The sequence below is a fragment of the Streptopelia decaocto genome (assembly GCF_964273445.1).
Source record: "Streptopelia decaocto genome assembly, chromosome: 9".
In the NCBI taxonomy this organism is placed as follows: domain Eukaryota; kingdom Metazoa; phylum Chordata; class Aves; order Columbiformes; family Columbidae; genus Streptopelia; species Streptopelia decaocto.
Window position 1 is genome coordinate 15,184,569 of NC_138664.1, and position 16,175 is coordinate 15,200,743.

General features: G+C 39.8%; 1 protein-coding gene across 1 annotated transcript in view; it reads right to left on the reverse strand.

The window, feature by feature from the left end:
• LOC309443580 (thrombospondin type-1 domain-containing protein 4-like) overlaps nucleotides 1-16,175 on the reverse strand; it is an 83,257-nt gene that overhangs the window by 11,991 nt on the left and 55,091 nt on the right. The window contains exon 6 of the mRNA XM_082060659.1: nucleotides 14,973-15,075. Coding sequence (XP_081916785.1) covers nucleotides 14,973-15,075 — 103 coding nt within the window. The remainder of the gene's footprint in view (nucleotides 1-14,972; nucleotides 15,076-16,175) is intronic.

The following is a 16,175-nucleotide window of genomic DNA, read 5'->3' on the forward strand; positions in this document are numbered from 1 at the left end:
TCTATCCCTACTATGCTAAGGGCATACGGTGGGAAAAAAAAACCAACAAAAAACCACTTTTGTTTCTTATTGTTCTTTCCCTTCTCTTTCTGAGGCACCACAGAAGTTACAAATCGCAATGAATTCAAAGGTAATGTTCCAAATGCCGATTTTTATTCTAGCATTTCTTCTTAACCTCAGATTCAAAGATTTACGGCTATCACATCCCTCACACGTCCAGCATCGTCACTTAATCCTGCCATCTGCATAGTGTGGTTGTACAGTTGAAACCCTTAGGATTTGCATTTGTCTGTATGAACTATGGTGTGCCTTTCAGAACAAAAGTAATTTGACTCTTGACACCTTAATTAGTGCCAATAGTTAAATTCTCACAGTGGAAGAACAATGAAACAAAAAGCTTTTTTGTCCATAATATACGCAGTCAGGAACTGCTACATCCCTGATCTGGTTTTAACTAGACCAGACCAACAGGGTCAGCTCCAAGAGATCTGTACTGAACCGTAGCCCTCTGGTCCTGACTGGTCACACTGGTGTGGAGTTCCACCAAATACTCCTATGGCAGCCACAATGTTAACACTGCAACAGCACACAGCGACTGTTTCCCTAAGGCAAACAGAGCAAAAACCGATACCATCACAAAGCAGAGAAATAATAAGTATCAGTACAACTCATGCCAAATTTTACGTAAACTTTGATCTGTTGTTTGTTTACAGATGCTTTTGCTCGCGTCAGTAATGTTAAAGCACTTCATATGCATTACAGAAAGCCCAGGGGTATAAAAAGGGCATTTTAAACTGAAATTTAGAGTCTGGATCTGGACACAGAAAGATTATCTCACTTTCTCACTATTAGATAGGAAATCTATGCAAGCCAGATATCTGGTTCTCCATCCCACCCTCCTCGGAATACCAGGTCCAAGTGCCTGAAGCCACATCGCCATCAGCCCCAGCCACCCCAGCCCAGGGCCAGCACCCTGCGCTGCCTTTCACCAGATCTGCATTTGGTGCATTATTTATAATTTTATTACTTCAGTTGATCAAAGTAATGGACTAGATGTTGACTTTTTAGCTGTTTTGGCAGCATTGCTGGAGGAACTTGAAATTATTAAGCAGATGTTCTGCAACATAACTGGGGGCTTGTTTTGCTCTAATGAGATACAGTATTTGTTACAATGAAGGAAATTGCTTGTGGATTTGCTATAATGCATTTTACATACACTGGGATACATTTATATTGGAGTAATGAAAAAAAAATACAGTAAAAGTCTATATTACTTTTCAGATCTGATGATGTCACCAGACTTACATTATTATATTTGAAAAAAAGAAAAAAAGATCAGGCTCAACTTTTTGAGGTCTGTTTCTGGTTTTATACTTGATATCCACCTTAGTGGTGTAATGGATCCAAACAGTTAGCTCTTTGTGATCTCTCTCCAGAGGGATCACTGCTCCGTTTCAGCAGAACCAACCATAGTGAGTTGCCCCCCCGTATTTTTAGGCCTCTGACAAAAATTATTCAGAAGCAGATCTCTTCTCTTTGCAGATATATGAGCTAATTTAATGCACAGTTTCTCTGGCTCTTTCAAACTTAATTTTAAATATGTGGGTTTGGATTTAAATTCAGAGTTATACAGTGCAATATAGAAAGCAAATTAACACATTCACAAGTTGACACTGTGGACAAATGCCAGAGATTTGTATCTATCTGGGTATAAGATGGAGAACTGATCCAGTAAAATATTAGCAAGAATTGTCTCTCCTTTGTAAAAGACCTCAAACTGTGGCTTAGATATTTATTATGCGCCATGCTTATAAAACTTCCAAGATGTCTAATGGAAACAGAGCACAATAGAAGCCAGTTCTGCTTTTCATTTTATATACTACCACTGGGAATCTCTTTCTTCTGATGTTCATCCACATTATAAGCTTTTCTTTCACAGTGGGTAAGACTTTGCTTGCTTTGGAAATAGTAATTCATCATAACAAGAAGGAATATCAAGCATATATATAATAAAATAATAAATGCCAGTCCCAATTACTTATGCTGGCTGAACTGGCAAAATCTTTTAAATTCCCCTCATAACACTCAGCACTACCAAAAACATTAACAGAATACTCCAGAAACACAGGCATGCCTATATTTAAATAATTATGTGCAGCACAGGCACTCACGGTCATATTAATAAGTAACCTCATTTTTCTAGCAGTGAGATCAATGAGAGTTGTAAACTCTGTGCTCCTTTGAAATATTGGGAGATGAAGTTCGAAATTGTCAGTCAGAGGGCTCTTAAGGAATGCAATGTTAGAAAATGGGCTATAACACTTAATCCTTAGGAACCCTCTGTAGCAGTTTATCTTCACAACCTCCCATCCCTCCCCACTCTTAAAAGTTTTGCACAGTGACTCCAGACTAAGACTGAGCTTGGTGAGTCTCCGTAGTCAGCTTGAGCTCCAGGGACTAACCCTGCAGGCTTTCATCCTGTACTATAAAACAAAAGATAAAGTCATATCCCACAGAAAGAGGTTTTATCAGGATACGAGAGGCTTCAGCAAATGACTTTTAATTTCTGTTTGCCACACGCTACAAGTGTGGATCTTACCAGTCAGCACGTTAAGCATTGTTAAGCAGCTGTAACTCACACGCGTGTCTTAAACTTCAGCGCTCCTGGGGCTGCAGCAGACATAGGGACACCCCCAGCAGCGACCCAGGTGTCCCCTAAACCGGTAACCTGCACTTAGGGCCTTACCTGAGGGAGCCTGGATTTTCTAGTCTGGGAAAAAACACTCATGCTTTAAGTGCCCTAGGCCATGCTTAAATGTCAACCACCACTAAGCCAACCTACTATTAAAAGACTTGCCAGAGCTGAAACTATCTTCTGTAGTCAAGCAGGCTTCCTAAACTCTTCAGCCAGCCACAGCTTCTGGACAGGTGAACTCCCCCCACACTGCCATTCTGCTTCTGGCCCCACTTGTAGACCAGCCCAAACCTCACCTTGGGAACGAACTCATCAGTTGAAGCTAAAACATTTATAAAGCTAATCAGGTAAAATCCACACATTTTACAGGAACTAGAACCTGTATATCTACCTTTTCAGTGTATGTAGGTTTTCATTTCTAAAATCCACACAATATCGTAGAAAGTACATTAAGAAAAGAGAACTTTGTGCTTACATATTCCAGAAAGCAAAAGTGCACGTTCTACTCCTGAGAGTACGCATACGCAATTTTTGAGTACACAAATGGAAACTACGAATATAAATGTTTAGATTCACATCTGACTCCCTCTGAAGTTAATGTTATCTCCCCTTTCATATCAGTTGATACTGGAATTGGCTCAAAATGAACAAACCATAAATGAAAAGTATCTTAATACGTAATTCTTCTAACACAACGAAAAATACTCAGAAGAAATCAGTCTCCCAAAGTAGATGGGAAAGAGGTTGTGTTTACTAGAACCCTTTTATAGTTCGTTTCTCCAAGAGTTACGTCAGTGTTTGGAGGGTTTTTGAACAAGGAATATATACAGTATTTTTATTTTTTAGAAGAACTGTTAATTCCTAAAAGGTTCAAAAGTAGAATAAAAGTTTCATTTAGTATTCACAATTTTAATTGCTCAGGAACACATACAGTAAAACAAAAGACACATTTGAGGAAGGGCTGAAGAAGGAAGTAATTTGGTCTCTGAGATGGTTCTAAACCCCCTTCTTTGTGCACTTGTAATTGTCCACGGAAAGCAAGAACACTCTGAATCTCACAGTGACGTTGCTCCTTTCCAAGTCCCCACCTGTATGCTCACCCACAGATCAGGCACGGACTCAGCAAACGCTCCTTGAACCTCTGGACAGAGTAAGGACCACAGGTGGATTCTCTGAACTGAGTCATCTTTTTTCAAAGAAACTGTGACAATTTCTAGTGAATGCCTGAGCCTTCACTGAATTAGGTACATACCAGTTCTCTGAATACAATGAAATCTGGATATTATCAACCCGCAACAAAGCTTTGCAAGGTCAGACCTCAGTTCTGTTCACGTTTTCAGTTACATGGTGAATTTTCTTCCAAATGACCTCATCCAAAAGCCACCAAAGTGAATGAGAAAAACTCCCACTAACCTAACTAACAACTCTTGGACCATTAGGACCTATAGAAAGTCATATTTCTATCGCCTCCCTTGAAGTTCAGCAGCGCCCTGAGTGGGAGCTCTGAGCCTGCTGCACACGCAGCGCCACGTCAGGACATCCCTGCTGACGGAGCAGATAAAGGGAAAGCTTGTCTGAAATCAAACACATGGAAAATATTAATAAAGTAGGGAACCTCTTTTCTATTTCACATTCCAAACTCGCTTTATGTATTTTCTCCTTATGTCTCAGTTGTCCATCTCTTTTTAAACATGAAAAGAATATTTACCAGGCATTTTTCAATTTTGCCTTCTAGCTTAACCAAGCCCCACTGTATAGAAGAAAGTGTTTAAAATCAAGATTACATACTTGACTTTACAAATTGAAAATTGTACAAGAAATATGTTGAATAGTTATTTCATACATTTCACAACAAAGATGGAACACATGTTGATAATCCTTTGCTTAATTGTTGCCCTGTTTATTCAATATTCCCCAAAGTTAATGTATAACATATGCTCAAATGATTACACAGTCTTGACCTAGCAGCTCTATTTTATTCTCCAGACTATTTCATGGATCTGGAGACATGGTAGGATTGCTGGGGTTTGTGCAAGAAGTGCACACCTGCAAAACACTCTTAGCTCTGAGGTTTCTTCCATTCTAGTGTACTAGACTACAAGAAATGGTTGTGCAGATCTGCGTGACAAGGACTCCTAGGACTACAATCATAAAAGTCATAAAAAATAGTTTCCTTGTGAAGCTGTAAAATACATCTGTTCAGAGCATCCAAGCCTGCTTGTCTCTATCTGCTACAAAAGGAACTACCATCAAAAAGAACTGATTTACGAGAATTCAGACTAAGATTCATTTTTCATATCCCAAAAGAGACGCAAGAATCAGGATAGGATGCCCTCTTTACATCGGCGTTTTGTTATGAAGAAGCTAAAGGAAGTTAAAGATTTTAATTCAACAGCAAAGGCAAATTTTTGGAGTGACATTTTTGGCTCTGAAGCTTACAGATGAGTCGTCCCATGGACAACAGAAGTTTATTCATTTTCAGAAGAACAAATAAAATTAGAAAATATTCTAGTGGAAAAACAAACGTGTTTGGGTTGTTTAGTGTTTTTTCCCATTCAAGTCCTAAGTATACGCATTTGCACAGCATTTCTCAGAGACACTTGCACAGTATCAGGTAATGTGTTGATACCGCAGATACAAATACTGATCTGAATCCACAGAGGTCTTGCTGTTGGTAGCAAGTGGAGAGAGTTGAGAGAAATTTTATCCAAGTAAGTTTAAAAGTATCTACACCACTCACTTCCACGTGTGCTTTACAAAAATCAAATCTTCCTTCCACATTCTATTCTAGCCTAACAATCTTCATTACTGCTCAATCTGGATACAATTTTGTTTCTAAATCTGAGCCTGAAAGCCACAACATCCGTCCTTAACTTTCTGCTCCCACCAAAGGAACTAAGCAGTATGCTTTGAAATTAGGGCATCATTTTTCCTGAAATGTTTACCCAACTCACAATTAATGCAACCAGGCAGGTTAGATACTCTAAAATAGGGGTCTCAAACTCATTTTCACCAGGGGCCGCATCAGCCTCGCAGTTGCCTTCAAAGGGCCAAATGTAATTTTAGTATTTAATAAATGTAGCTACTCCTACATTCATCCAGTCCTAAAATTACATTTGGCCCTTTGAAGGCAACTGCGAGGCTCATCTGGCCCCTGGTGAAAATGACTTTGACATCCTTGCCCTAAAATGCAATTGTAAATATTGGTCACCTGGATAGAGAAGACAACATCTCTTCTATACCAAAGCTAGGCTAAATTTATCTAAAGCCTGTAAGATTAGGACAGACGGCTTGTCAGCTCATCTCCTTTCTCTCACTTTCCTGTCATCTTAAAAATACGTTCTGTTTACATGGTTTATGTTCAAGTCCACTTTGGAGGGTACTGAGTCTACCGGTGAATGATAACATTCAATGGATTATATCCTTTCTCATTTTCCTAAAGGCACTAACAACCTTTTTCTGATTCTTGAGGGTCATCCATGTGTCCATCCATAAACACCCACATTTTCTTGCTCTCATCCCCCTTAACCCATTTTCTCCTCCAAATACCAAGTAGAAAAGTGGAGAAATTGAGGTATGCATGATGAACTAGAAACACAAGAACATGCAAAGCACGTGAGCTATCCCAGGGAAATGGTTGACTCTGTATATCAGAGTATAGTCCCTGCTTTAAACAATACAGTTGAGAATACGTATGCAGTATCATTTGATCTGTACCAAACCACAGAATCCCGGGTAAAAGCCAGGCTCTGATACTGCTAAGCTGCTTACAAATGCAAATCAAAACATGTGTATTAATAAAATTACATAGGAGGAGTAACTATAAAAGGTAAGTTGCCATGTGGAAGCATCAGGTTTCCATATATATAAGTATCTAAGTATATTTTTTTATTAAAGCTTTCTATAGAAGTAGTTACATATTTCAGTAATACACAGGATATTTACAATTTCCAGGTCAAGCTCAACACAACAGATGTTCAGGAAGCAGATTTATTGGTGAAGTCAAAGAAATGCCTCAGATACTTTAACACAACCATACTTTTAAAGCTTTGCAAACTTCCATCTGCTTTCTCTTGTGATCCATTCACAAAACAGGAATAAAGGGGAAAAAAGAGACATAGTATAAATGAACTTCTTGTTCCACTGCATTTGAATAAATTTCAGTTTCATAAGTGAGAAACATTTCAAAGAGATGTCAGTTAAAAATGAGATTTTCAGTAATGTGTGAAAAATGGATACTTCACTGCCTCGAATAGGATTTACCATGACTCTAAAGGAAATCAGAGATCATATTGCATCAGAAGTCAAGAGAAACTGTACCCCTACAGTGCTTAAGCGCCTGACAGTAATTTCAGGTATATGCTTCAGGATGCCTTATCTTACACTAAACTGCTACTGGCTTCCTGTTCATCTTAATGTAACTCATTTGCTAAGTAACTGTTGCTGAAACAGGTAGACATTAAGACTGATGCAAGTTAAAAGCAGCCCAACAGATAACAGAAAAGGCCAAGCAAAGCAAGCTGCAGTGTGTTTCATGTGTCAATCCACACTGTATTTGAAGACCGTAAGTCATCAGTTCTCAGAAAATACAAAACAGGACAAAGTTTTCACTAAATTTTTCCAAATTCATTTCCTAAATATCAAATCACGCTAGATCATAACCCTGAAGAAAAGTGCATATGAAATGTACGTGTGAAAAGCATGTAGAAGGGAATTATATCAGCATAGTTGTTTAACACATATTTTAATTGATAGGCATAGGGTTAGAATTTTGGTTTGCAGGAAGACACAGAGACCAACTCCTAGACAGTTTTATTTTCCTACATAAATACTACAAACAAGGAAAAAAAACAGGTGGTAGTAATCCCTTCATTTTTTGTGATGATATATAAGAATATCAATTCTGTTATTACCTATATTCTGTTGTTTCCTATCATTAGATAAGAGTGCACTATTTGAGTTGTAGCTAATCAACAAATACAAACAGCATCTACTCATTACATTTCAAATCTCCCAAAACTCTGTTGCCTCTTCAATGAATCTGTCTGGCTACAGCATTTCACATGAAACAGGAATAACCAAAAAAAAAAAAACAAACAAAAAATTGTCCTGTAAAACAAAGTATGTGCAATTAAAATACAAGCTTCAAGCCCAGCTAGCCACAGAATGGAATAAAAGCAATCAAGAAGATTTTTAACAGGTAGAGGCAGAAAAAAAACAAAAAAGCAGAGAAGTATGGTCTATCGCAATGAGAAATTAAGACTTCAAGCAGCTGCCTCACTGAATATAATACCGTGCAGCTGGATGAACTGCAGCACAGCTGGATTATTTCTTGAGATACTGTGTATATACTCAAACATCTGTATGTCCACTAACTAGAAGCAACTCACTAGAGAAAGTATAAATAAAACAGTTAAGACTTCTCCTTGTCCTCTGGGTGAAAAAAATCAGGTTGTCAAAGTATTGCACAGCAAACTAGGAGAATACCAGTTCAGCACAGCGTATCCTGAGCCACAAGGAGCTGGCAGCTACAAATGAGGAAGGGCCAAGGGTTCATAAGCCGGGATTCAGTCGCCTTTGCTTCTCAAGGCCTGTGCTCCTCTAGCCAAGAAACCACAGGCACCAGCGCCTACCTCGCTAATCCTACTCAAAGGTGAATCCTCTCATTACGGTAAGCTGAAGCCCCATTTTCAGGTAACCTATAGAGATGATCCGAATATTATGTTTCTCTGTATATATCAAACTTTATAATGCTTCTACAATGGTAAGATGTAATGAAATCCAACAATAGACACTGAATGAATGCTTGCACTAGTAATGTACATATAAACAATATATATCTATAATAATTTGTTTATACACATCTCATAATCTAACAGAAGAAAAAACTAAACAATTGAAAATAAGTATAATATATTCAGAGTTGGCCCAGAATATTCACTGATTTGCAACTTCACACAGCATCCAATAGGCCACATTTATATCTGGCCCCAAAACTTGCTGCCAAATTATTTGCACATATTTGGTATCTATGTACAAATAGTCACATATAAGAAAAAAAAAAAGCGACTTCCAGAAATCTGACAAGAGAAGTGTTACTTGTCAGAACTTTGATATTAATTTAGCAGACTTACAAACACTCCCAGAGAGGGATGTCCTGAAGTTCACTAGTTCTGGTGGATGATTTCTGTGGACTAACGGTATGGAAAATGTTCTACAAAACATCTTATTGATGAGACTTTAGAACTGAATAAATGTTTTCCTCAAAAGTCTATATACCCTTGTCTGCACAAAGCCCAAGCAAATGAACCAAAACCTCCCAAACCCTGAAACATCAGCAAAACTACTCTGTGCCCACAGCTGGTTGTTGAGGATCTGCAGGCAGCGTCTGCACTGACCTGATAACGTTATTGGCCCTCTCTGCCTGCTGGCTGCTGCATCCCAGAAGTGCTCAATGCTATTAACATTTTTAAAAGTCCAAGATTTTTATAAGATCAATTAGGTTTTTCTTCCATTTTCTATTTACTTAAATCATATTAATCGGAGTTCATTCAGTGACTTCAGTGCCATCAATTAGAGAGGCCTGGAGAAGTTCCTTGGCAACTTAACATCTCAAGTTGGGCCACTACATTTTGATATGTTATGAGAAGGTATTTTGTCCTTCAAAATGAGTGAAATCTGTTGTTCCAAACCCAGCAAGAAAAAACATGAATAAATAAATGATAAATGTAGTGGCCCTGCATTAGTCTTCAGTCTCCATCCTAATCCCTGGAGGTGTTTAAAAGACACATAGATGAGGACATGCCTAGGGACATGGTTTAGAGGTAGATTTGACAGTGCTCAGTTAGCAGTTGGACTTGATGATCTTAGAGGTCTTTTCCAGCCAAAATGATTCTGTGATTCTAACTGCAAAAACGAAATCAGTGTAAGTCATAAATGCCTCTTATCTGACACAACGTACTCAAGTTGCAGTATTTCCTAGACACCCATGGAAGTTACACCTTTCATTTTCTTCAGAGCTTGCATTTTTCACAGCTATAGCTGGGAGACATCCATAGCTAGAAGTCAGGTTACTAGAAGGTATTTTAAAACAAGAGTAAACTCAGAAAGGATTTTACAGCATGCACAGATCTACTTCTACAGTGATTTCTCCTTTAAACACAACACAGGCTTCAGGATGGAGAGCTGACAGGAAAGACGTTTTAAAGAAAGAGTATCACGAAGCCCAGCATAAAACTGATGCAGACCAAATCTCCTTCCATCAATTCAGAGTTTGGATTCTGATACAGTTCAAGCAAAGAGAAGCTGGCTGAAATTGCCCAACCGCCCTGCCACAAGGCTGGCTGCTGACACCCTGTGCCTCTTTCACTCCGCTTGATATTGAATCACACATCAGGGTGCCCATCAGTAGTCAGGTTTGGCAACAACAGGACTGGAGGAGACTGGGGACCCATTTTTCACGCCACAGAAAATGCTGCAGTGACATTAGCACCACTTCATATACACTACTGCTGCTTCCAGCTGCAGCCATTGTTATCCCAGTTGAAGATCAGCCTCACTCCAGCCCTGCTCCAAGGGGCGATGTGCTGTACAGGCTCCACACAACTCCTGTGTCTCAGCAATCCAACAGAAAAATGAAGAGGAGTCCTAAGAGGATGGCAAGTGGAAGGAAACAAATGAACTCTGCCAGGTTTGGCAGAGATGCCTCTCGCTGCTGGAGCTGTCCCGGCGCAGGTGGAAGGTGCTGCCCCGAGCCCGGCCTGCGGGACCCTGCAGGGAGCAGAGGCCTCTGCCTGTGCTGTGCAGCTCCAGCCACTGCCTGCCAGCAACAAACCATCCAAACAGCTTTCAACATCTGAGCATGGCTCTGTTCCTAGAAACTCCTCTGGCTCCATACAGCGCTTTAAGCCAAAGACATCTTGACATTACCAAGTGGAACTAAATCATCTGTACAGCCACAACCATGATGATCCTTTACCAACGTCCTCATTCCTATTATTAGCTTTGTTAGATAGTGTCCAGCGAGCTCTAACACAAGTTACAGCTGCATATGGAAAATAACAAGCACATTTGAAACAGCAAGAATCCCTGCTGTCAGTGTGATGCAGGTAAATAAGCGCACTGCCCTGCAAACAAGCACATTCACCTGGAAGGTCAGTATGGAAACAAAAGCTGGTTTTCAACAAAAAGCAAACAAAAATGTTGTTTGGAGGAAATGCTTGGTCAAGTCTGCATTTTAGAAAACTTCCCATTGAAATTTTGCTCTAAAATAACAAAATGAAAAAATTTTCAAAAAATAAACCAGAATTATTTCCATGAAAATTGTGCATTTCTTTTACTATGAGGGAAGAGACCAAAGCCTCAGTATCTTTTAGAGGCAAAACATGCCTGACTTTCAGTGGACCAGGCTCTGATTTGCAAAATCCTCTTTTTTAAGAAAGTGAAATTGTCTCTCAGGAGAAACTGCTCAGACTTTGCAGTCTTTTTCTGCTCGTAAATTGCTACGTTTAAAAGGAAGAAAAAAGCCAAGTCCCCAGATAATACATTTTTAGTTATTTCAAGTTTGACACGGAGATGCAATGACAGCTCCTCCCAGACTCCAAAGGCCTCTTGCCCTTGCAGAGCAGGCAGAGGCGCTGCCGCGGCTGCCCTGGCCGGTCCCACGGCACAGAGCAGCGCAGGCGGACAGCCGAGCGCCCTGCGGGACTCTGCATCCCGCGGAGCAGAGCGCCCTGCACAGCCACCGCTCGCCCTCTGCACAGGGGTGATCCCGCTGCTGTGACAGCACCCCACGGCTGGGGCTGCGGGAGAAAAACCACTGTCTGGTACAAAAGCCTGGCTGTCGTTATCAAACAGAACTCAAAGCAAGAGGGCCTGCAGTTGTTGATTTGAAAAGACTCTATTTGACAATGTATTTTGGATGCATAAGACTATCCAGATACCCTCCTGAAGAGGAAGTTTCAGACAGATTTTCCTGGAGAGGACTTTATTTCTTCTTTAGCCTTATACAGGATTTCTGACCAAAAAAATCCCCAGTTGTCTCCCTCCTTTTTAAAATGCAGTTGTTCTTCACTAAGAGAGACTCCTGTGGTCAGATTCCCACTGAGTTACCTTTTGCAATGAGCCAATATGTTTTCTCCTTTAAATAGATTATTTTCATACAGCCATCAAAATATCAAACACTTGAGTTTAGGAGTTTTTCACCACAATTAAAAATAAAAGTGTTCTGAAATAATGAGTTCAAATTTAAAGAGTACAGTTACCAGAATGATTAAAACATTTACTGCTTCTGTAGATTTAAGCTTCCTTACAGGGCTTATGGTCATGTTACTGTGACGTTTTCCCTCTGTCACAACTGGATGCTTTCTCTCAAATCCTGCCCTTAAAGTAATTATGTGCTATTAGTTCTCCAACACAAGCTAGGGTTTTTTCATTAAATACTCTAAGTTTGTAGGATTTATAGTCCCTTTAATATGGCTTTTTTAATAAAGACAAAAGTTTGTGTTGGACCAGTAGCAGATAAAACAGGGGTTAGAAATGCAGCTGCACCAATCTGAACAAGAGAGAAATAAAAATACATGTATTTTTCAAAAATAATAATAACTACACTTAAGTCGCCATCAATACAGGGTTGCAAATTATGGTTTAGCTACCCTTATCGATCCAGTGTAAACATTAGGAGCAAGCTGTGCTATGCAGGGGAGAGAAAAAGAAATTACTGTGGCATGGTTTAGATCCCCTGAGTCATCTTTCCTGGCAGAGGGCAGGGTGAGTCAAAGCTGCTGTGTTTGAAGCAAGGAGATGGAGGTGGAGGTGGGCTGAGCTGGCTCAGCATTGGCTGTGTCTTCTCAATAGCACCTTGAAAAGGGATGTATCAAAGCTAATACATTGTAAGCCTTTGGGGCCACATTGTAGGAGAAGTCACGCTGTCTGCAGAACATGCTTTCAGCCGTAAGGTACCAAATTATTTTTTCTGCCTAAATGCATGGTGCAAAGTGCCAAACCTGTACAGCTCTGAAACTTCTTTTTGGGCAACTTTACAATGTCTAACATGACTTTAATGAGTGAGTATATAACTCACAATTTAAAATAAAGAGGCATAGTTCTGCAAGTCTTCACTATACCCACAACAGACCAAACCAGGACTGAGGCATGACTACATTAGAAATAAACATTATTAGATCAGTTTGAAGTCAGATATGGGCCTACCTGAATCTGCACTGACTTGTGTTGAGCTGTAAGCAATAGGTAACAACTGTGGATCAAAGCTGTTCAACTAAAGGACCTACATAGAGCACACCAGCACACCAAGTACCCATGGAAATGTCCATTTCTGGGTACAGGAAAAAGGAACTTCACGTGCTTGCAGCACTCCTTCAGTTCCCTGAAAAATAAATAAACAATGACTTCTAATACTTCCTACAGCACATCTTTGGAAGGGTCTTCATTGTTACGAAACAGGCATTTTGCCTTTGTGCAATGAGGCAAGGCACAGAACCCTGAAAGCTGGCTCGGAGCGAGCTATTCACACAATGCAGTCCAGCAAGGGGCTCCCTGGGTCCCCGAGAGCAATGCAGTGACAGCGACACGCGCTGTGTTCCAGCTAGCGGGCCCAGCTGCAGCCCTACAGATGTGCTGGTCGCTGCTTTCACTTCTGTACTTAACATCAGGCTCTATACTACAGGATAGATATGACCTCAGTTTATTAACAGCAAAAAATCTCCAGTGGTTATCACTCTTTTTTTCCTAAACCTATCAGGATGAAAGGAGGGGGAATAAAAACATGAGAAGCAGGAGGAATCCCTCCATCATGAAAGAAACCGGCCCATTCCTTTTCTAGTCCCTTATTTTACCTTCCTTTTGGAGCTGGGAAAGCAACCTACCATGATGAGTTAAAGACTATAGGAAACTAAAACACATGCAGAGCACCAGCTGCCCCAGAGCAAATCACTGAGAGTGAAGATGTGCGTAATCAGGTAAATCTTGCCACTACATCAATTTTAGGACATACAGGGGCAGAGCATTGCCATAAAGACAAATCATAGCACACTGAAGTCTTTATTTCTGATTAAGTCCTCTGGCAAGAGGCATTCCTGCAAACACTGGCTGTAAGCCATGACATAATGTATTACTTCTATTTAATTGTGTGACTTTGTATTATATGTAGCTACTTACACAGATGGCAATAAAAGCCACATTCAAGAGACGCTTTAAAAATATATTTAAATTATCTTCCTTCTACTTTGTTCTTCTCAAATCTAGAAAGGATAAGCAGATGGGCCCATATCCTGCATTTTAAAATTCTAAGGTGAGACTGTGTCTCCATTTGGAGAGGAGATGGCGCAGAACAGGTGGCACAGAACGCAGGCAGCCTGGGGGTGAAGGAGTCTGTGGGTAAAAGAGTCGTCACTGCACTCTCTGCTAGTGATTCACACCCAGTGGTAGAACGGCCTCAGAACAACAAAGATAGAGAAATAAGTCCACATACTGTGGACCAGCTATATGTAAATCCTCTTTGGTCTTTGAAGTTTTGTGGAAAACAACTTTTTTAAAAAGTTAATTTAAAAAATAAGACATGAACTAAATTCCTCTGAATCCAGAGGCATATTTGAAGAATTATTTACCTCATAAATCTCAACTGAGGTGCAACTCCGTTGCTTTTGTTTACAGAAAGACAAACAAAACAAATAATATATAACCCACAACTGACTGAAATGTTATCCTGCAAGGGTGAGGACTCCAGAGGGTTGTCAGACCACTACCAGAGCTGCTGCTGCTCTGGGTTCCAGACAATCAGTTCAACATGCAGCTGGGGAAGTTCACAGCATGGGTATCCCTCCCATTGTCCCCATCCAAACAGTCAAACATACCATCAGAAAATACAAATTAGACAGCTAGAGAGTCCTGAAACGAATGCATAAGGACCCTGAGTCACATGCTAAACTGGCATAAAAAAGAGAGAAATCATTTACTGAAATAGGGCCATATTGAGCCTTTGTTGATAGTTAACAGTGTAGTAGCTGAAATACTGTTGCAAAACTATACAGAGCCAACGATATATAACAGTCAAAGTAGGACTTACATGCTTTCATTCCTGTAAAATATAAGAAATATTTATGTGAGTTTATCTAATTGTCTGGCCACTAATAAATGCAGCAGACAGAGCAAAATGAGCAAGACTCAAACGGTCAAAGCCCAATGGCTTCCACTGAGTAAAAATCACATTTGCCTTTCCAAAACACAATGTGTATAACAATGCGAAACCAAGTTGTCTTACCTTCTGCAAAAGGTTCCCATTCATAAAATCGACCCATAAATGGCTTGTTATTGTACGATGCACATTGCACCTCTCTGATATTTCTGCTGCTTTCAGGACACATCTGTTTAAACAAAAAAACCCAGAGACTTTATAATCAACAGTAATGTTATTATTGCTTTCTTAATTCACTTTAGAAGGTTAATTCGGGCATTGCCAAACTCTAATCCACGTGACTAACATTAACATCAGGAGACACCTTTTCTTTAAAACAGGTAACAGCGTGCTTTTAAGCAACAGTATCAAATGTGCCTGTAAAACAAAAAGAATTTGCAGAGGTGACAGAGCAACAGTTCTGCAAAAAAAGCAATGTTTTTATTGAGCTGTCATTTTCCTCAGCAAAAAGATGACACTTCAAGATAAATTCAATAAACTACATCTGAATCATTTCCTTTCCCCAATAGCTTCACATTTTTCATTATTAATTTTCTGGGCTCAGATTCAACACAGTTGAAACACTAAACATACATGCTTCCACAAGTTATTAAAAGCTGGCCACACCAGCTTCTAATTCTCATCCTGTGCTTCAATTACCACTTTTTTATTTCTACATGCTGCTGTTACAGTCATTGCATTTCTTTGTATTTTAACTTGTGCCTTCAAATGCTAGCATCAGAGTTCTTGAAGCTAAATAGTGGGGAGCGCCTCTTCTATACAGGTACGTGCATACACACACACATATCGAGGCAGGGCAAGTTTTACAGACAGAAGTAACATCTTTTATTAGGTCACCTGCAGTGCAAGCCTTTGGCAGACAAGCCTTGTTTAGATGTGAAGCAGATTTCAAAAGTAAATACAAGTTAAATACTTAAAAGATTTAATCGCTTTGCTCTGCCTGTATCCTCACACTACAGCAGCTACGGCAACAGACTCCTCCATGTGTGGGCACACACAAAGGGGATAAAGATTTCTAGAAAACGTGTGGGGTTAATTCTATGCTTGAAGAAAACAGACAAGCTTTGGTCACAGATGTATTTTTTTCAGGTAGCCTTTAGATGACCAAAATGGCTGTAAAAAACATTATTCAAGAACAGCAGAAACCGCACGCAGAACTAGACAGGATTTTTTTTCTGTAGGAGACAGATTTCAAGGGAAAACTAGAGACAATATTGTATGAAAGCAGCATGGCTAACTAACTGTGCCTTTGAAGGGAGCAGCAAGGGA